Source organism: Myotis daubentonii, chromosome 3, assembly GCF_963259705.1.
Source record: "Myotis daubentonii chromosome 3, mMyoDau2.1, whole genome shotgun sequence".
In the NCBI taxonomy this organism is placed as follows: Eukaryota; Metazoa; Chordata; class Mammalia; order Chiroptera; family Vespertilionidae; genus Myotis; species Myotis daubentonii.
This window is the reverse complement of record NC_081842.1, coordinates 186517323-186538373: the sequence shown is the minus strand read 5'-3', so window position 1 is coordinate 186538373 and position 21051 is coordinate 186517323. Positions and strand designations below refer to the sequence as shown.

Genomic DNA, 21051 nt, shown 5'->3' with positions numbered 1-21051 from the left:
TTTCACCCCAGGACCATGGGCTCACTGAGGGCAGTGGGAACAATGGGCCGTGAGCTGGGCTGAGGGAAGCTTTGTGGACAGAGTGAGAAGAGGGTTGGAGACAGAGGAGAGGGCAGCAGAGGAGGAGCCCACTGGTGGATGAGAAGCAGACAGGCAGGAGGGAACCTGACCATGCAGGTCTGGTTTCTCAGTCAAGGGGGCGTGGTCAGGTCCCGCAGTGCTGGGAGGAGGTGAAAGATGTGCCCTGGCTTAGTTAGCAGAAGTCACTGGGAAAGCTGGCAAGGGCAGATTAAGCAGAGGGCTGGGTGTGGAGGCCCATGGCAGGGGAGTTGCAAGTGAACACAGGCAGTGAGTGTGGGTAACTCTTACAAGAAACCTTCATGTGAAAAGGAAGAGAGATGTGGTGGCAGCTGGGTGATGGCGATGGCCTCTGGGGAGCGTTTTGTTTGTTTTGTGAATGAGTGATCAAAGTATATTTAAATCACACTGGAAAGGACTGCAGAACAGAAATCTAATTGGAGGAACGGGTACTCAGGAAGGCAGGTGGGCTAGGGTACAGATGAAAAGAATGCCCAGCCCCAAGTACGAGGAGGAAACTCTTCTTTCAGGACACGGACAAGAGGCAGGAGAATGGGGGCTCCAGGTGAGCCTGCAGGTGTGGCACAGCACATCCTCTGAATGGGGTTGAAAGCACAGTGAAGACATCTATCTGGCCCACTGGGGAGGCGGGATTAGGATGTGATCCTGGCTGTACAGATGCAGACACCACGCATCAACCGACGCTGCACTAGGCTTGGGGAAGCAAAAGCAAATGCTACGAGCCAGGGTAAGCTCCAAGCTAAGCCAAAGCAGAGCTGGGGCTCAACACCAGGCTTCTACCCCCTGCCCCCAATTCTCATTTCCCATCACACTGCACAGGGAGCCAACGGGGAGGGCCTCTCAGCTGAAAAGCACCGAACAACCGCGAACTTCAACACAGAGGCAGCTCACTTGTCAGCAAAGGTTGATAACTTCTCACACCTCAAACATAACTATTTCCAAACTTAATCCTAGACAGTTCTCTGAGCTGCCCTAAGAGGCAGGTTTTCAGCGGCGGAAACTGAGACCTGGGGGGAAAGTGGTTCACAAGCAATCACACCAAGGTTCAGTCAGGTCTCAAGGTTCCACTTGGCCAGCCCTCCTTTCCTGTGCTCCTACTGTGTGCAGGCCCTGAGCTAGGCATGAGGACCTGGAGATGAAGCTGGTGTGGTCAGACTAGTGCCTGAGGCAGACACACAGCAGGCGACTTCATACCCCGTGGCGATAGTGGGGCAGCCAGTCATCTGAAGGCACCTGGGACCTGCTGAGTCACATTCCAACATGAATAAGGGAAATAGAGGTGTGCCACCTATCACATGGGCCAGAGCTGCCTCCCCAGGAAGGCCTCTATCTTAGGGTGAGCTCCCAAATTAAGCTCCACCATTGCAGACAGTGGGCTGACTAAAGGTTACCTCTGATTGTCTAAATATACGTGGCTGCCTAAATCAATTAATCATGAGTCAGCCAGGCAAGGTGGGCAGCGTGCTATACAGTGCAAGCCCCAGGCCAGGGTCTAGAGGAGTGGGTTAGAATCCAGGCGCTGAAACCTTATAGCTGTGACCTCAGGCTGGTCACCCATGTCTGTGTCCTGCCTCCTGACCTCCAAAATACACCCAAATCTGGCCATTCTTCTCCCCTCAGTGCCAACCTTACTCCATGCTACCATCACTTCCCCCAAGACCACTGCACCAGCCTCCTAACCTATGTCCCACTGGTTACTCCACCATGTGAGGACCGCACTGCCTTTCTCCTGTAAGTGGATAAACCCAACCCGCTCACCGTGGCCTTCACGGCCTCAAGGCTGGCTTTGGCCCACCTCCCTGACCTCCCTCTGCCCTCACTCCACGGCCGCCGGGGCTTCTTCACCCCTTCAGCGTGCCGGCCCTTCTGCCTGCTCTTTATTCTGCCTGTTCAGCACCCCTCAGACCTTCGCAGGGCTGCCCCCTGCACATTCTGTTCCCAGCTCACATTCTCTCCTTAAACAGGCCTCCCGCCACCAGCTGCACAGCCCTCTCCTTCCCACCATGTCACCCGTGACGCCTCACAGCCTCATCAGCACCTGAAATTACCTGACCTGTTCACAGACACATCTGCCAGCTGCCCCCACCTGCCACGGGGCCTGCTCCATGTGTACGTGGGGGTTGACTGGGTGCTACTTTCTTCAACAAACTCGGAGCCGGGCATACAGAGACCAGGGGTTGGAAACGCAGCTTCCGAGCCAGCCTCCCGCCTGGACCCCTGGCTCCACCCGACCAGCTCTATGATCTGGGCAAGTTATTTAGCAGCTGTGTCTCAGTGTCCTCAGCTGTGAAACAGGGCTAATGAGAGTAGCCAACAGTAGGAGTGTGAGGAGGATTAGATGTGATGAGTGCATGTAAAAGTATTTTAAAAAATGGAACTGTTACGAAAAACCCCAGAACCTGACACAGTAGGTGCTCAGATAATCAGCAACCACTATGGTACTCTGCTGCCTGCACTTTCCGCTGAGACTCGCTGGTCTCTGTCGGTTGTGTTGTCTGGGCAGTAACTGGCCGTTCTTGTGTTCATCTTCCTGAGAGACTGTGAGTCTTTACAGATGAGACTGTGCTTGTCCCTCTTTGTGTCCTCAATGCCCAGTAGAGGGCCTGGCAGGGAATAAGAGCTTAGTGACCGGGTGGGGAGAGGGCAGGAGAGGCGAGGAAAGAAGGAAGATGGGGGGAGGGAGGGAGGAGGGCCAGGAGGGAGGGAGGGAGAGAAAAATCAGAGCGTCCAGGATATAGCTATATTTTCAGGGAGACCAGTGACACCCTGTCTCTTTGCTGGCCCCCAATCCTCCCCAAACACCAGAAAGAAGCTGGAACCAGTGCCCGTCACGGGTCTGCACGTCATTAACTGCTCTGGGCACAATGCAGGGCTGCACAGACTGTGCCCCAGCCTTGACCTCTGCTTTGCACACAGCAGTGCTCCCTTGCCATCTCCCTGCCTTTGTTCCAGATGCTTCTGCTTCCAGAAGTATCTCTCTTTACACATTTGCATCTCCATGTCTGATGGACCCTTCAGGGCCCAATGCAGTGACCCTTCTCTAGAAATCCTTCCCTGACTTCTGGCCGTGCTTCCTCCCCACAAGAATGAGCCCCCTGACACATGGCCTGCCCCTCTCCCATGCCTGCCCATGCACTGCACCGTGTCCACGGGCTCATTTGCTGGTGATGGGAGCTCTTCTGGGACTAGGTGCACATCCGCTCCTGGGTCCCAGAGCCCAGCCTGGGCCTGGCACGGCAGCCCCGGTGTGTGCTGAGCTGAGCCCAGCTTGGTCCACCGTAGCAGAGGACAGGACAGTGGCCCCCCCTCCCCCCAGCGTTTCTCTGCAGCGACCTACCTCGGACGATGCTTAGTTTGTGAGGCGAGAGGGGCGGCTTAGGGACAGCATCTTTCTTTTTTTTTGTGGCAACTCCTGTGACGCTTCTGTTCTTCAGAACATCTGTTCCCCAAATCATGACTGCCAAGTTCTTCGTGTACTTGGAGTCTCCCTGGGTTACTTGTAGCTGGTGCCATTTCTCCTCGTCAACCCAGATCCCGCTTCCCAGATGGACCTGGAAGGGACAGGAACGCAAGCACCTGCTCAGTCGGACAGCATGGCAGCTGGAAGCTTCCTCGTCCTTTAAAACACATTCCTGTACAATGCTAAGGGGTCTGTTCCGTAAATGCTACATTAACTTTCTTTAAGGGAAACGTGGTCCTCACTTCCTGCATACCAGGCCTTACTCCTGCACTTCACACCCACTATCTCAATTCTTCTTGGCACCCCTGGGAGGGCCACTATTTTCTTCACTGCAGATGGAAAACCAGGTTATGGAAGGGGAAGCAATGAGCCCAAAGTCTCAATGAGGCAGGTACAGACCTGGAGTTCTCAACCAGGCCACGTTAGCGCAGGCCGCTCAGAGCCTGACCAGGCTTCAGGCCCACACCTGGGCAAGTCCTTTCTCTGCGACACTTTAGGGAGACCTCTCTCCTTCTAAGGTAAGCACCCTGGGACGCACATCCTCCTAGCACAGAGGCTCTCTACATGGTCGCACACGGGTTTGCCTGGCGAGCTATAAAAAAGGCTGGTGCCGAGGCGCCACGTTCAGAGATTCTGAGTTATCTAGTCTGGGAGGGGCCCAGGTACTGGGATGGCTGAAGGCTCCCCAGGTGACCCCAGTGTACAGTGGGGTGGGGGCAGCACCCAGGCTCTGCCCTGATTAGACAGTGTGTCTGTGCAGGTCCTTCCCTGTCTCTGGCTCCAGTTTCCCTGAACTCGAACTAGAAAAGTTGGATTCATCTTTTTTTAAAATATATTTTTAAAAATTTTAATAATTTCAGAGAGAAAGGGACAGGGAGAGAGATAGAAACATCAATGATGAGAGAGAAAATCATTGATTGGCTGCCTCCTGGGGATCAAGTCTGCAACTTGGGCATGTGCCCTTGACCGGAATTGAACCTGGGCCCCTTCTATCCACTGAGCCAAACCAGCTAGAGCTGGCTTCATCTTTGCGCTCCTCTGGCTCAGAACACCTAGGATTTTACGTTAGATACAACCCCAGAGTCGGATTCTGATGGCACAGAGCACAGGACACAATTGCACTCTCCCTGTACAGGAGCGCTCGCAGAGTTTCAGCACAGCCAGTGAGCTGCAAGCTTGGAAACTTTTTCTCCTTCCTGGCTCTTTTAACAACTCAAAAAACATTTGTTAACATTAACCATCAAAACATAGAGTGACTCCGATGTGGCCATTTATGTGGTGTTTCTGCTGAGTCTGTGGAGGGTGAAGAGGCCGCTGTGGGGAGGGAGGGAGACAGCCGCTAATAAGCCAAACTTCCTAAGAGGGATGAAAAGGCTCTGCCAAAGGTCCCTGTCTCCGGGAAGACCTGCAGGTCGCCACCAGGACATGGTCAGGAGATGTCTCGGGAGAAGTCTGGTCTGACAGACGGCACACACACCCACTGGTCAAAGATGATTAAAGGTCTTTCTGCTGAGGCTTGGCTGGGAAAGGAAGGTGAGCACTGCACAGTGGCAGACGGGTCAGCCAGCAGCACTCCTCCTCCACCAATTACCGAGGTTTTAGCACCACTGGAAAAAAAGCTACACAGCGTACCCATGGCTATCAGTAAGCAAACAATCCACCTGCCACGTCTGATGTCACTTCCTTTTGCTCAGAAAGATCCTCCAGACCTCTGCAGGCAAGACATCAGATAACCAGATCCACCTGCCTCCCTGGGCCGCAAACTTCAGTGCCGCCCATCTGTTCACAGGGCTCAAGGAGGTAAGCGAGCCTGGAGTGCGTGTGCTGCCTGGGGCTGGCCGGGCAACACTAGCCCAAGGTCAAGTCTGAACTGTTCTCTGCAGTCTGCACTGCGGGCAGGCAGTCTGTGTCAGGGCAGGCATACTGGGGTCACGTGCCCTGTTGCTCCCTGCTGGCCCCAGTCACCTCCCCCATGACAGTCCAGAGCTAACCACGCAAGCTCCCAGAGATCGAGGAAAAACAAGGAATTTGAACAAATTCAGACCACAGAGACGGAAGATAACTTCAGTTTTCAGAGGTCTCTGCTCTTTTCTATCCCGGGCCTTGCTCATTGTTAAAAGAGAGATGACAGTCATTTTAGCCAAAGTTCTACAACAGAAGGGGGCACAAATATTTTTGAGCACCTATCATGAACCAGGCATTGTATCTTCAATTTATTTATCCTCATACTGACCTTAAGGGATGAGAACAGGTAGAAATTATTCCCATTTCACAGACATGAAGAGAGACTCAGGGGACTAAATCGTTTTTCCTAAGACATATTATCAATAAAATTTAGAATAAAGATTCAAACCCAAATCGGTATGACCCTGAAGCCACCTTCCTGCTGCAGCCGGTGTCATGGTGGAAACAGCAGGTCCATCAACATTCACTTAGTCGTCCTTCCTCTGCACCTGCCGGTCCGTCCCTGGCAGCCCTGCTGCACACAGGGAACCCGGGCAAAGCCGCAGGCTGGCCTGCCGACCTCTAGTCCCTGCTGCCTCAACCCACCCTGTAACCTGCCAGACTGACTTCCCTAAAACACAGCTTTCCTTGGACTAGATGAATTCCGCAGTCTCTCTCAAAGTCTGTGGAAGACATGGTTCACGTCAACCCCCTGGAGTCTCGGATGGCTCCCCGTTCATTGTCCCATCAAATCTGACCTCCTCTGCCGGCTTCGAAGGCCTCGAGGACCCTGTGTCCTAGCATTACCCTGCTCTGGCCATCACTCCAGGAATCTCCCAAGCACTTCCTTTCCTCCTGCTTCCATTGTGCACCCCGAGAGCACGGGCCTGGAGCCTCTGTCCCCAGGTGTGGATCCTGGCCAGCTCTTCTACCTAATAGCTGAGTATCCTGGTTAAATCACTTGACCACCATGTAGCCCGCAGGGTGTTTTGAGAATTAAATGCGAAAACATAAGTAAAAAAAGCCTTCAGGACAGCCAGTAACTTCCTTCCTTCGCCTTCTTTCCTCACCCATGTCTCCACTCACGCCTTTCCCCTGTCCAGGAATGAATGAAGGGATTGTCTTCTTAAACTTGCTAATCTTTCAAGCCCCAGTCCAAATACAGAAAACACTCTAACTACTCTGGGGCTAAGTTCTACCCCAGAGCTAGGTTCTACTCCCTCTGGATTTCTAGCCTAGCGAGAGCCCTCACCACCTGAATCAGCCTTCACAGCGCATATCTGGGGAAGGGTCAAGGCTCTGCATCTCCGTCCCCTGCAGTGATCAGGACTAGTCCAAACACAAAGTAAGAAAATGATGGCATGTTTAATATGTTTTCAGGGCACTGGCTTTCAGTTCTGATGAGTTGCTGCGCTTTGGAGAAGAAAATCTTTTCTGTGACATTCACTCATACAAGGCCAACTTCATAGCACAGAAAGAAATGTAAGTAAGACCATCACAGGTATCTGCTGGGCATTTGGAACAAGGGCTCTGAGGGCAGCGAAGCTCAGGGTCGCCTAGAGCAACGCCTCACTTTCAGGGATGCAGCAGAATAGACTGGAAGGAGCACTGGCCTGGAACCAGGAGACCTGGCTTCTTGCCTCTCACCCAGTGGTTCTCAACCTTCCTAATGCCACGACCCGTTAATACAGTTCCTCATGTTGTGGTGACCCCCAATTTCATTGGTACAAAGTGGACATAATTAAAGTATAATGATTAATCACAAAAACAATATGTAATTACATATGTGTTTTCCGATGGTCTTAGGTGACCCCTGTGAAAGGGTCATTGGACCCCCAAAGGGGTCGCGACCCACAGGTTGAGAACCGCTGCTTTAACCTGTTGTACTATTGTAGATGGGCCTCTTCGTGTATTTCCCCGTGAGTATCATGTATATATTAGAGTTAGACTGTTTAAATGTGAATGGTCTTTGTGACTTTATGATTCGATGAGTTTTTGAAATAAAATATTTAGACAAAGAAAAGCAATGCACTTTATCGAAATCAGACAGTAACTTTTGTGGCAAGCACCATTCACATAAACCACAGCTTGCTATTGGTCAAGGGAGGCTGTTAAAAACATGACATCTGGTAGGATGGAACTTGATAAAAAATGTCTTTGTGGACTGTTTTATAGGACCACAGTAGTTTCCTACCGGGAAACAGATCCCATTTTAACACTCTAGGCTTTGCAGAGCTGAAGGCCTTTGTTCAGCAGGGGAAAGGAGGTGGGGTCAGAAAGACAGCCCAGCCAAGAACAATGAGGGCTACTTCTGGGAGGTGGGTGCTGCTCTGAGGAACTACCACCCATTTCCAGTATGTCGCTCCTTTCTCTCCCTTCATCCATTTCTCCGCCTGACCACAGACTAGTTGCAAACAAAAGCCAGGTTAGTAACACGTTGGCGCCAAAGAAAAAACAAAATCAGCATTTTCAAGAAATGCTGCGCAAGTCATTTGTGAAAAAAATTAAGTGAGATTTAAGAGACCCATTTTTGGGAGGAAAAGTGATAACTTTGCAAAAGAAGCCCCTGTCATCCTCAGAAACTGTCCATCAGTTTTCAAAGCAAGACACACAGGATCTCTCTTGGAAGCTACTTGAAGAAAAAGTCCCTAGTCATTCCACAATGTGATCATGACTAAAAGGAAGTCAGGAAAGAAAGAACAGTCCTTTCTTTCCTTTATCTTCAATTGGGAAGGTCTCATCAAGCTTAGATATACTGTCTGAGTCACCAAAGTCCTAGGGAGCAAGGACCACATCCACCTTCCCAGACATGGAAGCTGAGGCCGAGAGGGGGCAGGACCGGCCTGGGTCACACAGTAGGACAGAGAGAGAGCCAGGCTTAGAAGTCAGGCTCCGGGCTTTCTGCTGCCACCTCGCCCCTGCTGTTGGCTGAAACAAGGAGATGCAGCATGGGCGGATGGCCGGGTCCATCAACTCTGCCTCTGCGGGGAGGAAGCGCCCGGTGGGCTGGCACCACATCCGAGAGAGCTCTAAAGACCGCAGCTTTCTTTCCTCAGCTTGACTATATTTGCCTTGGCTCAGTCTGGCCAGTTGCGGGGATAAATCTGGAAAACCCAAATGCAACCTTTTCTTTCTCATCAGCCCCCCGGGGAACAGAACTGGGTAAACAGAGACCTCTGAAGCCCGAGGCAAGGAAAACGCACTGACACCGATGCTTCTCTGGGGAGAAGGGAGGGGATGCCTGCAATACACCGATGGTGGCAGAGAACACAGCACTAGGACGGAGGAATTTGACTGGAGCCTGGATAAGGGGCCCCGCTGTACCTCTTCCAAGGTGAGTTCACTTGGCTGTCAGACCAGTTTTCTTCCTGCCCTGCAGCCATATCTCCCTGTGACTGACTGAACGACTTCCAAAGGCTATTCCATTGCTTTTAATTACTAACAGCATTGAGGTTTTCTTTCATGGACCCCCCCCCCCCAAGGGTCTAAAAGACAAGCTGAGGAGTCATTTGTGGGCTGACCACCACTCAATGTTCAGCTTGAAAGCGGCACAGGGATGAGAATCAAGTCTCAGTCACCTCTTGTGTCCCTGGCACCCAGGTCAATGGATACATATGGACTCATGATCTGTCACTCAGTTCACTTCTCGTTCACCTTAGAAATGTATGCATCTGCTTTCATGGGAGGGGAGGGCAGTTTTCAAACTATCATTTAAAAAATCTTTCCCACTAATAAGCGATTTTAAAATGTCAGTTTAGTTTTGGCTCAATATTTACAAAACAACAACAAACCAAACCAAACCAAATGATGAGAAACAGAAAAAGTCCCAGGAAAGGTCCACTTGTGATAACACACTGATTCCGGAAAGTGTCCCTTCGGGACAGGCCGGGAGGCCACCCGGCCCGCGCTCGGGAAGCCCCGCACCCGCTCCATCTTTACTCTGACTGAGACACTCGCAGGGAAGCGGTATTGAGCTTGGCACACTACCTTGCCATTGTCTAGGATATACTTGTCCATGACAGGTGCAGGAGCGGGGTAATAGGACGACGTATTTGCTTCCTCACTGAAAGTGCTCCGTAACTCCGGCTCGGGCTCGAGACATTCTGACTTTACTTTTTCCAAGTCAATGGCGGGACCTAGGCAGTTAAGAAAAGAGATCTGTCTAGAACTCCAAGGAAAATAAAATGCAAATATTTTTAACTATGCATCTATCAGTACATAGTCGCACAAAATATACCTATATATATATACTGGCTTATTTTTGTCCATTGGACTACACTTAAACCCAGGCTTGAAACTAATATGAGGTATGAATGTCACAAGCAAAAAGTTGGAAAACTGGAATTCAAGAATGGACTAGACTCTAAGTATGAATGAGAAGCACTCCTGCTGGTGTCTCTGTCTAATGGACATGCAGGTACCCCGTTTCCTGCACAGGAAAGAGGTCCTGCTAAGACTGGGTGGAGAAGGGTGCATCTACTGCAATATGAAGGTTGTGCATTTGCCCAAACCCCCATCTCTCCAGCCTACAGTGGAACGGACCACAGCAGATGAACAGAGGTGAAGGGAAAAGCAGAAATGCAAAGGCCTTCCCCTCCCCAAGACCTAGTATCTAAACAGGATCATTTCAACCAAGAAATTAAAACACAATACAGATTAGGCCCCTGATTGCCTGATCCAGCAGCTACCCTGATTTTTATTTAAATGCAATCAACACAAATTATGTGCAGATTAACAGGGAAAGAAAGCTAGATAAATGGTGGTGGTTTCTATGGGGGATATGCTTTTCTCCATTAGCTTGCAAAAATGATAGACTGCTTTTTAAATCACCTATTGTGTCTTGATTACCAAAGGGCAGAGAAACAGGATGAAAATGAGTAAATAAGGCTGAATGATTTGGTTAACTTGCAGGAGAGCAACTCCGAGGGCCAATGGAGAGTTGAGCAACCTAGAAATTCACCCTAGACCAGCGGTTCTCAAGCTATGGGTCGCGACCCCTTTGGTGGTCGAACGACCCTTTCACAGGGGTCGCCTAAGACCATCCTGCATATCAGATATTTACATTACGATTCATAACAGTAGCAACATTACAGTTATGAAGTAGCAACGAAAATAATTTTATGGTTGGGTCACAACATGAGGAACTGTATTTAAAGGTCCAGGAGGTTGAGAACCACTGTCCTAGACAGACATTTCAGGAGTTGAATGGGATCAGATTTAGCTCTTGCCACAGCAGGTCCCCCTGGCTATGCATATACCTGCAGTAACAGATGAATTTCATGGTCGAAACTTCGCTGACCCTAACCATGTGGACAACCCGGTACAGGGCTCTTTACATACTAAAGACCTGACCACCAATCTGGTTGTGATTCTACGTTCAATTGCCACATTCTAGACTTTCGCTGGTGGTAGGGACGGTGTTGGTAATTTTATTATGAAAATTCCTCATGACAGGCCTTCCTACAACAAGAATATCATTCTTGAGTTGCTGGCAGCTGCCATCTGCATGAGAGAGTCTCTGCAGTTTCCATGATTTAAGCTGAATGCAAGATGTCTGGCAGCAGAAAGGCTTGGCTCATCCTGTAGAGATAGTGCAGAGCCCACTCCTGGCTCTGTGATTCTTGAATTGTGCAACCCCAGGTGAGTGGCTGGCAGCTTCAGAAGCTGGCAGAGTGGAGGACTGACAGCATTTAATTATTCTGACACCATCTCCCAATAGTGCGCTACCTACTCAAGGGCTGAGCCTCGGTCGGACTCTTTCCTCTGTCCCCAGCACCTGGCACCGAGTAGGTGCTCTCTGAATGTTAGTTAAATGAATAAAAGAATGACAACAATGAACGAACAGTTCCAAAGTTTCAGAAACAGAAGCCAAAGCTTTTCCTCTGCGTGAGATCTCAGGGTAAATTTTGGAGATGCACACAAACTTCAGTGAAGTGTCTGATCTTCCTTAGAGCAGGAAGAAGTATTTCTGTTTCCCTTAAATGGCATGGCTGACTGGGCACCGGAGGTGTCCTCCAGCTCTGACATTCAGAGTGACAGGCAGAAGACATGGGCCAAGAGGAGGTCCATGCGGCCAGCATCACGGACATCTGGTAAGACTGCGTCCTTTCTCTAAGTTTCCTTCTCCTTCGATGAGAGGAAGGTGTGGGACAGGAGAATGCATCCAGTTCAGTTCGGACTCTGTCTGGTTCTCTCCATCCATCCCCCAATGGCTGCCAAAGAGGTCCCCACAGGACTACGTCCCCCCTTGCTCAGGCTCCCCATTACCCTCCAAATGAAGTCACACCCTAACCCTCCTTAAGGCCCAGAACCAGCCTCCTCTCCATCTCAGGTGCTCATGTCTTGCTCTTCCCCAAACCTCTGCCAGGTCCCTCATATGCAGTGCTGTACAGGCCTCTGTCCCCTGGGTTTGAAGGCCACCTCCTCTGCCTGCCAGGCCCCTGGTCCAACTTCAGAGCGAAGCGTAGGTGTCTCCTTTGTGAGGCCTTGCTCTGATCGCTACCAGGTAGGAGGTTTCTACATTACAAATGCTTCCAGCAAATTATGTCTGCAGCCAACCGCTGTCCACCTCAGCCTGTGAAGCTCCTCAACAGAAAATATTTGTCTGCAATCATGGCACCGAGGACAGTGCCCAGCACACTGCAGGCTCTCTGTAAACTCGTGACATGAGAGAGGGGAATGAGTACTGGGGGAGGAAGGGACTTAATTAAATGGGCTGGAGCAAAGATTCTGAAATAAAGCCTGCAGCTGAGGTGAGCCGTCTGGGGGTGGAGGCAGGGGCAGATGGGAAGCTATCCTCAAATGTCTGAAATCTTTTCTGCGTTTGAAACATCTATAGGCCTTTTCAGGAAGTAGAAACCAGGGTTGTTCAACAGAAATTGGAACCATCTAGCCAGGAGAAGGGACAATTCAGATGGCGATGGAGGGACAGGTAAGGGACATCTGAGGCGCACAGTCAGGCTCCATTCCCAGTGGGCTGGCCCACCCTCCCACACATGCACCTTCCTTTCTGCTCGCAGTCTCTGCTTGTGCATCCCTGTCTGGGTCATTCTACCCCCAGGAAAGTCCACCTGTCCAAGCTCCACCAGGGACTCAAGGCCGGACTGCAATGCCACCTCTCCCATGAGGCTGCCCCTTCCTTCAGAGGGAGGTAAGTCAGTCTCTCCACCCCTCGGCTTGGAATTTGGGGTCGGAGAGACTGGAGCATAAGTTCTGGATTTGCCACTTGTGTTTAGGTGAGCTGCGAACTCCCTCAGGCTCCCTATGGTAATCACTGTCTTTATGTCAGAGTCCAGGGTCAGCACAGTACCTGGTTCAAATTCTACCCTCAGCAGGTATTTTACACATTGATAATCGCCTAACCCAGTGGTCGGCAAACTGCGGCTCACGAGCCACATGCGGCTCTTTGGCCCCTTGAGTGTGGCTCTTCCACAAAATACCATGTGCGGGTGCGCATGTACAGTGCGATTGAAACTTCATGGCCCATGCGCAGAAGTGGTTATTTTGTGGAAGAGCCACACTCAAGGGGCCAAAGAACCACATGTGGCTTGCGAGCCACAGTTTGCCGACCACTGGCCTAACCTCTCCGACCCTGCTGCCTCACCTGAGAGGAGGAATGACAACAGCAACTTGGCCAGATGACAAATTAAATGACGTAACCAAAATATGAAAGACCTACATCAGTATCAGGCACAGAGTGGCTGCTCAGTAAATAGTGACTCACCCTCCAACCTCCCACACACACGTGTTACACTCGGGGCTCCATTGGTCCAGTGCTGGACCGCAGCTGCTGTAAGCCAGGGGCCCTGCTGGCCTTCTTTAGCCCCAAGTGCCCTGCGCAGACCCAGCTCAGAGCAGGCCCTTGCCCTGTCCACACACCCTCGTTCCCCCACTCACACTGGTCTCCCCAGGAGGTACTGGGATCTTCTGGCTCTTAAGGAAACTGATTCCTAACGTTCACGGTCAGCAATGTAGAACACGCAGGGGCTGCTAGTTGTTAGCCCTGCTCTCCGCACCTGCCTTTCTCTGGTGTTGTGCATAGAAGGTACCTGGTGCCTCAGCCCAGCAAGGAGGGCAGACCAGCAAGGGCACATCTTGGAAGGGTTTTGTCAGGAGAATTGGGTGTGATCCCAGCCACATGACCTTAGACAAGTCACCTCAACTTCTCATGCCTCACTTTCCTACCTGCCACATGGGGCTCACCGCTGACCATTCTGCAGGCTGACTAAACCTCTGGGAGCCCAGCACCAGGGCAGGCATGGAACGGAGGCTGGGAAGAGGCAGATAAATGAAGGAATGAATCAATCAGGAAAGCGAGTGTCTAGAATTACAGAATCAGAAAGAAAAGGAACAATAAAAGGGGTTTCTTTGGGGAGAGAAGGGAGGGCCTCAGTGCTTTTCATTTAAGGCAGGGGGAACACTTCATTGCAAATTTTAGTCGGCTCTACTCCCAAATGTTGGCAATTTACATCTCATTACAACAAACGCTGCGGATTGCTGTTTTGCTTTTAAAAATTTCAGAGGCATTGTTCTCCTTCAAACACATGTGACCAAATTAGCCACAATAACAGGCACTCGTGCTAGAGACGGCATCGTACGATCTGGCGCAGATATTTTAAGCAACAAAGGAACTTTTTTCACTTGTGGGAAGAGTAGAATTTTTTTTGTAAGTCTTTTGATCCACTTCAGGTTTATTTTGGGGAAAATACAGCTTCCATGGAATGAAACCTCTCAGCGGGGTGAAGGAAGCTTTTAAAAACATATAAAAGGTGGTACTTGTCCTTTCATTCAGTCATTCCTGAACCCAATGATCGCACAGCTCTAGGCCTGTCAGAGGCACTGGAGACCAGAGAACGGTAAGGCGCGGCCCACCCAGTGCAGGAGAAGATGAGAACTGAACACGTGAAGCACTGTCACATCCACACAGACAGCGGGAGGGGTGGGGGGGGGGAGGGGTTGATGGGCAAGCACTGGACAAGGTGTGAGGAAACACGGTGCAAATCCCAGTTCTGTTACTTCCTTCCCCTCTCTAAGCCGCAGAGGCTTTTTCCATGAAATGGGAATCATGGCAGAGGGAGGGGCTTGGTAATGCTTGTTGGCACAACAAAAAAATGAAATTATACCTTTCTTTGTCCTTGTTTATCTTAAATTGGATGCTATTCTTTCTGAAAACCTCTCTTAAAAGCAAATGCTCATGTTACTTCCAAAAGATTCAGAAAGCACCTGTTTCTTCAAAATATATATGTTGGGACACTGAATACCATTTCTGATTTCTGCTGAAATTAAGCTAATAGTACCAGATTTTTTTTTAGAGAAGTACTAAGTCCTGCCACTTACATTTCTGGACGTGAATAGGAAGTGTCTCTGCTCTCAGTGTAATTCTAGCTTCTTCATAAATGCAAAGTGAACCAAGTCAGAACTCTTAAATGCACACAGAACCCCTACTGTGCAGCAGAGGCACAGCGTATGGGGTGGAAAAAGGATTCCACTTTGTGGAAAAGGAGGCGAGCGTAGGACAGCCATGCAACAATGGAGGTGCACAGGATCTTGGACAGACAGGGAGCTGGCCCAGGCTCCTCTGTGGGCCCCATCATCCTTCACCTGCCACTCTCACCTGCTGCTGTAGCCACATATGGGCTTCTTAGCCCCCTATGCTTCCAGTGAGGGTGGGGACAAATCTGGTCTCATTCCTTCAGTGAGAACCTACTAAGTGCCAGTCCTGGGCTAGGCCTTGATCGACAGCCCAGCAGTGGGCAACAGATAATTGCCAAATAATCACGGGACAGTGTGATGAAAAGTCCTACACTTTTGACCAGACAGGCAACAGATCATCGCCACCCTGTGTCGCTAACAAGGGTCAGGACACAGACTAGGGAACAGAAGCGAAGGAGGCACTGCATCCGGAGGAGACTGGGGAGTCTTCAGGAGGACGGCCACAAGGTTTATGCGGGGTCTCGGAGGATGGATGGGCAGAGCTTGTTGGGGGGAAGGGCTGGAATGGGGTAGTTATCTCCATGTGGTTAGAGCAGGTGGCACAGAATCGAGGCTCACTGACCAACTAGGAAGTGAGCAGTGTGATGATCTGCACAGACGTGGGAGGGAGAGATCTCTGCTAGATCAGTGACCCTGGAAGGCTTCAGGGAAGAGGTGAGCTCTTACTGGAGCTTTGATGGGTGAGTAAGGTCTGGGGATGGTGGAGGGGCGGACAGGCAGGGGGTGGGGTCACAGCAGCTCCTCGGGACCGTCTCCTCCCCTCTCCGTTTTCTGAGAGCCTCTGAGAGGAGGCTCTGCTGAGTGGAGGCAAGAGAAGCAGTTCTAGTCTGAGGTCCTGGGCTGGGTGGGGTCCCCACACCTCATGTAGATGCCCCCCACAGTGAGGCCAGACCCTCAGAGCAGGGGGGAAGGGGTGGTACAGCAGGCCAGGTCCGCAGTCATGGAGGTCAAGTTATTTTCCCGCTGAGGAAATACAGATGTCCATTTCAGAGGACATATATGCTTTCCCCTGAGAGGGGCAGGTGACCGACACTTACTGAACGTCTTTAGCACCTTACATCAAAGTACCCTTTATCTTTGTAGGACTTTTCACCACACTGTCCCGTGATTATTTGGCTGGAACCGAAACTCTGAGGACAGCCGGTCTTGTTTATCCTATCCCCAGCACCCAGCACAGTGTCCCGGGCAAACATCAACTCTCATTAAACACGTGTTCAATGAAAGAAGTTAATCCTCATGGCTGTCCCGCAAACCAGATCTTATTGTCTCTGTAGAGGCTCAGGGAGGTAAAGCAATCTGTCTAAACTCACAGGAGGCGGGGCTCCAATTGAGGGCTGTAGATTCCATTCCAAAGCCTTGCTCTTCCCACTACCCTCCACCTGGGCCAACTGCAGCTTTCAGGTCTCACCGGCTTCCCACATCAGGCCACTCTGGGGGCCCTCAGCTCATCTCCGATCTTCCCAGTCCTTCCCTGGGGCCTGTGAAGAACTCCTCAATTGTGCAGGGGAGTGGTGAGGAGGAGGGGGCGTTGCTAGGATTCATCGCACCTCTGGGAGCTCTGAACCTGTCCTTTGCCAGTTGGTGGCCAGAGAAAACTGGGCTGGTTTTTCAACTGTGGTTCTTCTACCTCCCTCCCCACCCAATGACCTGGGCCCAGACTGCATCCACCCAGCAGGGACATGCAGGCAGCACGGGTCTGCCCTGCCAAGCAGCCCTGAAGGCCCTGCACCTGCCCTGAATGCATGGAACAGAACTGGGTGGCATGGATGGGTGGCGGAGGTGCTGTGGTGGGAATAAGACTGACTCCAGAGGGGCAGCTGTGAGGCACAGTGGGCACCTGAGGGTAGGAGCTGTGGAGAGGCAGAGTTCCACCATGTGGCTGATGGTTCCCAACCAAATCAGTTCATGACCTTGGCCTTGCTTAACCTACCCTTCAGACCATGAACCCTTCCAAAGCAGGACCATCTGGGATTCATCTTTGCTCAATGGTTGTTGATTGAGTTGCCTGGTTCAGAGGCAACACTAACTTGGAGGTTGAGCGACCCTACCCCAGGTCACTCCAGTGGGGAGAAACCCCCGTGTAGCACCTGCAGGAGGGGCTGGCACCATTTCCGGCTGCTCTCACCTGTATAGCCTTGTCTCGCCTTCCTACCTACTCTCCATTGTGCAGTCCAGCCAGAAACCACTTGCAGTTCCTGAATAAGCCAGCCTCCCTCACAATCCCAAATCTCTGTTCTGGTTCTCCTGTTGTCTGGGACACCATTTACCTCCTCATTATTTGGAGAAATCTGACTAGTTCCTTATTTGGGGGCCTTCCCCAGCCACCTTCAGCACCTCTGCCCCAGTCACATAAGGAGCCTTCCTTAGACCCTTTCCTGAGACAGCCCCAGCACAGCGAGGCTTTCTGCATCCCCGTGGTCTGCTGATGACACTGGCACTTCTGGAGGCAGGAACCAAGCCTGAGCTATTTGATTTCCACAGGGCCTGGAACATTGGAGAGTCCGATCAATGTTCCTGTACAAAAACACTGGCCACAGTCAGAGGCATCCCAAATTGGAATGGGCTGCCCTGGGAGGCAGCGAGTGAGCTTCTTGTGTCTAGCAGTGGTTCTCAACCTGTGGGTCGCGACCCCTGAAAATACATCCTGTAAATATCAGATATTTACATTACGATTCATAACAGTAGCAAAATTACAGTTATGAAGTAGCAACGAAAATAATTTTATGGTTGGGGGTCACCACAACATGAGGAACTGTATTAAAGGGTCGCGGCATTAGGAAGGCTGAGAACCACTGGTAGGGGAATGTTACTGGAGGCTGCGCGATCATGGCTGTGTAGGAGGCTGTGCTGCATGGACTCTGGGACTCCTTACAGGATGAAGGTGCCAGAACTCTACGAATTACCTCCAACCAAACTCAGAGAGCCGCCTGGAACAACAAGAGAGGGTGTGGCCAGCCTCTGGGTCTTGCTGAACCCCCGGCGGCTGGACTGATTCCACACATCGATCTTGGCTGAACATTATCGCTGCTTCATTATGACGGACGGGACTGTTCAGATTCCACATGGCATAGGCATGTCCTGTTTCCTCTGTGGTCCTCGGGGTCCCCTTCTATAAGATGGGGGTGAGAGGTGGGCTTAGGTGCTCTTTAAAGAGACAATTTCTATAAAAAAAAAAAAAAACTCTAGGAATTTTCTGGTTGGCATCGTGAGGCCATATAACTTGGCAAAGTTAACACTAGGAACGAATGGTGGGCTCTTAAATTAGGCAGGAAGCCTTCCACCCAGCAGCTCAAGAGGCCGGCAGCTCCAGAGCCCAGCGCAGCACGTAAAGGAGGTCTAACCATGAGGGCAGGCAGGAGGCAGCGCTGGAGAAGCACGGGGCGGAGTGCCCCTGAGCAGCCAGCCCTGTGCACGGAAAGACAGACAGACCTCCATCTGAAACCCGTTCTACTATTTCCAGGTTGTGTGGCCTCAGGCAAGATATCTCTGAGCTTTATCTCATTATCTATTTACTGCTAGGGTTGTTTCAGGTATGAAAAGCACCTCCCCTCAGGCCCTAAGCAGGCGTTCAGAGAGGCCAGCCCTGCCCATGAGGAGCAGTTGTCCACCTTTCCCACTTCCATTCCTCTGGCCGGCAAATCCAGCAGCAAACCAGCCGGCCACACGGCGACACCCAAGCCAAGCACCAGCAGGGAGAAAGCCCAGCAACTCCGCAGGTTCTGGCTGCCCAAGCAGGTAGCAAAGGGACAGCCTGAAGTTGTCCCTCAGCCCCTTTGCCCCGAACAGTGAACTCTAGGAAGAAAGAGGATGGAGGGTCCTGGACTGACTACTCTGAAATCAGCTCCTCAAAAAATCTAGGATGAACTGTAGCTAATTCTGATTCAGTCAACAGGGCGATATGTGCTTCAAAGGGGAAGATGACCCATATGTTTAAGAGGAAAAATCCCAGTTCTCAGTACTCGGTCTTTTCCTGCCTTGGCTCCAGATGCAGGAGGTACTGGGCACCGTGGTTTCTGGCCCTGCTCCACACTTGCTGCAGCAGCTGGCAGGCTGCAGGCCTCCGGGGCCTCCCCTCCACAGTGGAGATATGAAAACCTAGCCTGACCGGATGCCTCGCCCATCCTCTCGGCTCTCTCGGAGCCCGGCCTCTGTGAGTGCCCTGCTTACTGGTGAGAATGGACCGAAGGCTGGGTGCTGAGATCACAGCCTCAGGAGCAGAGCCCTGGCAAAGAGGAGACGGAGGTACAACTAGTGATGCCTGGACAATGGAGGGGCTCAGAAGGAGGGTCCAGGACTTGAGCTGGAAAGATGGAATTCCACCCAGGAAACGTGAGTTGGGGAGAAATCTATAAACTACAGACCAGTGAGCTTGAAATCAAGACCAGGCGTAGCTGTAAAATATGATTTCTGAGAAGGGAAAGTAGCAATCTCCAGGAGACAAGGAGACACAGGGCTTGACCGAAGATTAGGATATGCCAGGCAACCACATCTACGCTCTTCTGTAGGACGAGCGCTCCTGACGTACCAAGTGCTGCCCACACATTATCTCATGTGCGTCCTCAAGTGACCCCACATCACTAATGTTGGACCCACTGAGCACTACGTCCCAGCCCCTAGGCAGAGGTCTTGACACACATTTGCTCACTTAACCCCCCTAAGAACCATAACAGTTGGTACAATCATTTACTCTGCTTTCTGGGTGAGGAAACTAAGGCCCAGGAAGTTAAGTAACTTACCCAAGTAACAAGATTAGCTGGTGGAAAAACCAGGGTTCAGAACCCCAGTATTTCTGAGCTGAGGACCCAGGCAGGCATTTGATCACTGTGCTGGCTCTCCTGCCTGCACCGGGTAGGCACGAATTCATCCATTTTACAGAGGACAGAGCGCAGGCTGGGGAGGGTTAAACATTTGCTTGAAGTTGCACAGGTGATGAATGAAAGAGCTGAGATTCAAACCCGAGTAATATCTGTTGCCAAAGCCCTGGTTGCCGCCAGGACAGGGAAAGCCAGCGGGAGGCATTTGGCTGATATTAGCTGCCTTTTCAAAGACACCGTCAGAGACCCGTGCTTACAGAATCCAGCTTAGACCGCAAAGGATTTGAGAGATCAAAGCTGGTATTTTTGTGGACCTTGGGCAGAACGCAAGGCATGAGGGAACAGGGATGACGGAAACCCAGCCCTACAGAGCCAGGACGAATTTGCAGGCCAACAGCCTGTGATCTGGCCAACAGGGACGCCGTCTCTTCTTTTTGCGTTCTCCTCTCGCGAAGCGGGATACTAATTTACACCTGGCCTCACAATAAGGCTATAGGAAGAGTCCAATGAGGTAAAAATGGCAAGGTGCCTTGAAACCTGGAAAATACTGTGATCTTCTGGTCAGAATCCATCATTTTCACCTACATTCCCTGACAAAGCGCACACAAAACGCAAGGCCACCATGTGCCCCCTCCTCAATCATAATGTCCTGTTGTGTGGGGTGTCCCGTTGGGCATATGCCTGCCTCCCCCTGGGCTGTGTGCATCCTGAAGGCAGAGGTTCCATCGCCTCCTCCCCATGCTCCCCACACGGCCCTTCAGAGCCTCAGCTGAATTGTTAACTGAATCACACAAAACTGAATTTAACTAAGAGGTACTGCACTCTCAGTGCTAAAAGCTGAGGAGGATAGCTAAGGTTTGTCTTTGACCTTGAAGGACAAGGAATCCAGCTGAGACGAAACTGAGAGGCCCGGGAGTTCACTCCTGCACATGCACCGGAGTCACCCTTCCAACAGGCTCTCCACTGTTCTGCTTCCCCTCACTCCCTTAGAATCTGGGGAGCCTGCCAAGCCCCAGTTTAATAAACACTACCTAACCCCGAGCTGGGGAATGTTTTAAAGGGATTGTTTTACTCATGTCTATATTCCTGCAGCTAACACAGTCCTGGCACAACGCATGCCCTCAATAAATGTTCGCTGAATGAATGAATGAAGAAATGGGTCTATACACAAATGAAGCTGTACTTTATAATTAGAGTATCTTCATGCTTCTTGCATCCCCAGCATTTACTTCGTCGGGAGAG

The 21051-nt window shown here is 51.1% G+C and overlaps 2 protein-coding genes across 5 annotated transcripts in view; both read right to left on the bottom strand.

Moving 5' to 3' along the window:
• Nucleotides 1–21051, bottom strand: part of AGBL4 (AGBL carboxypeptidase 4) — a 594219-nt gene that overhangs the window by 165126 nt on the left and 408042 nt on the right. The gene's annotated exons all lie outside the window — the stretch shown is intronic.
• The window catches only part of BEND5 (BEN domain containing 5), a 49332-nt gene that overhangs the window by 4904 nt on the left and 23377 nt on the right, over nucleotides 1–21051 (bottom strand). For all 4 annotated transcript variants that reach the window (XM_059689616.1, XM_059689618.1, XM_059689619.1 and 1 more), the window contains 2 exons: nucleotides 9491–9639; nucleotides 3437–3650 (listed from right to left, as the gene is read on the bottom strand). In XM_059689616.1, coding sequence (XP_059545599.1) covers nucleotides 3437–3650; nucleotides 9491–9639 — 363 coding nt within the window. The remainder of the gene's footprint in view (nucleotides 1–3436; nucleotides 3651–9490; nucleotides 9640–21051) is intronic.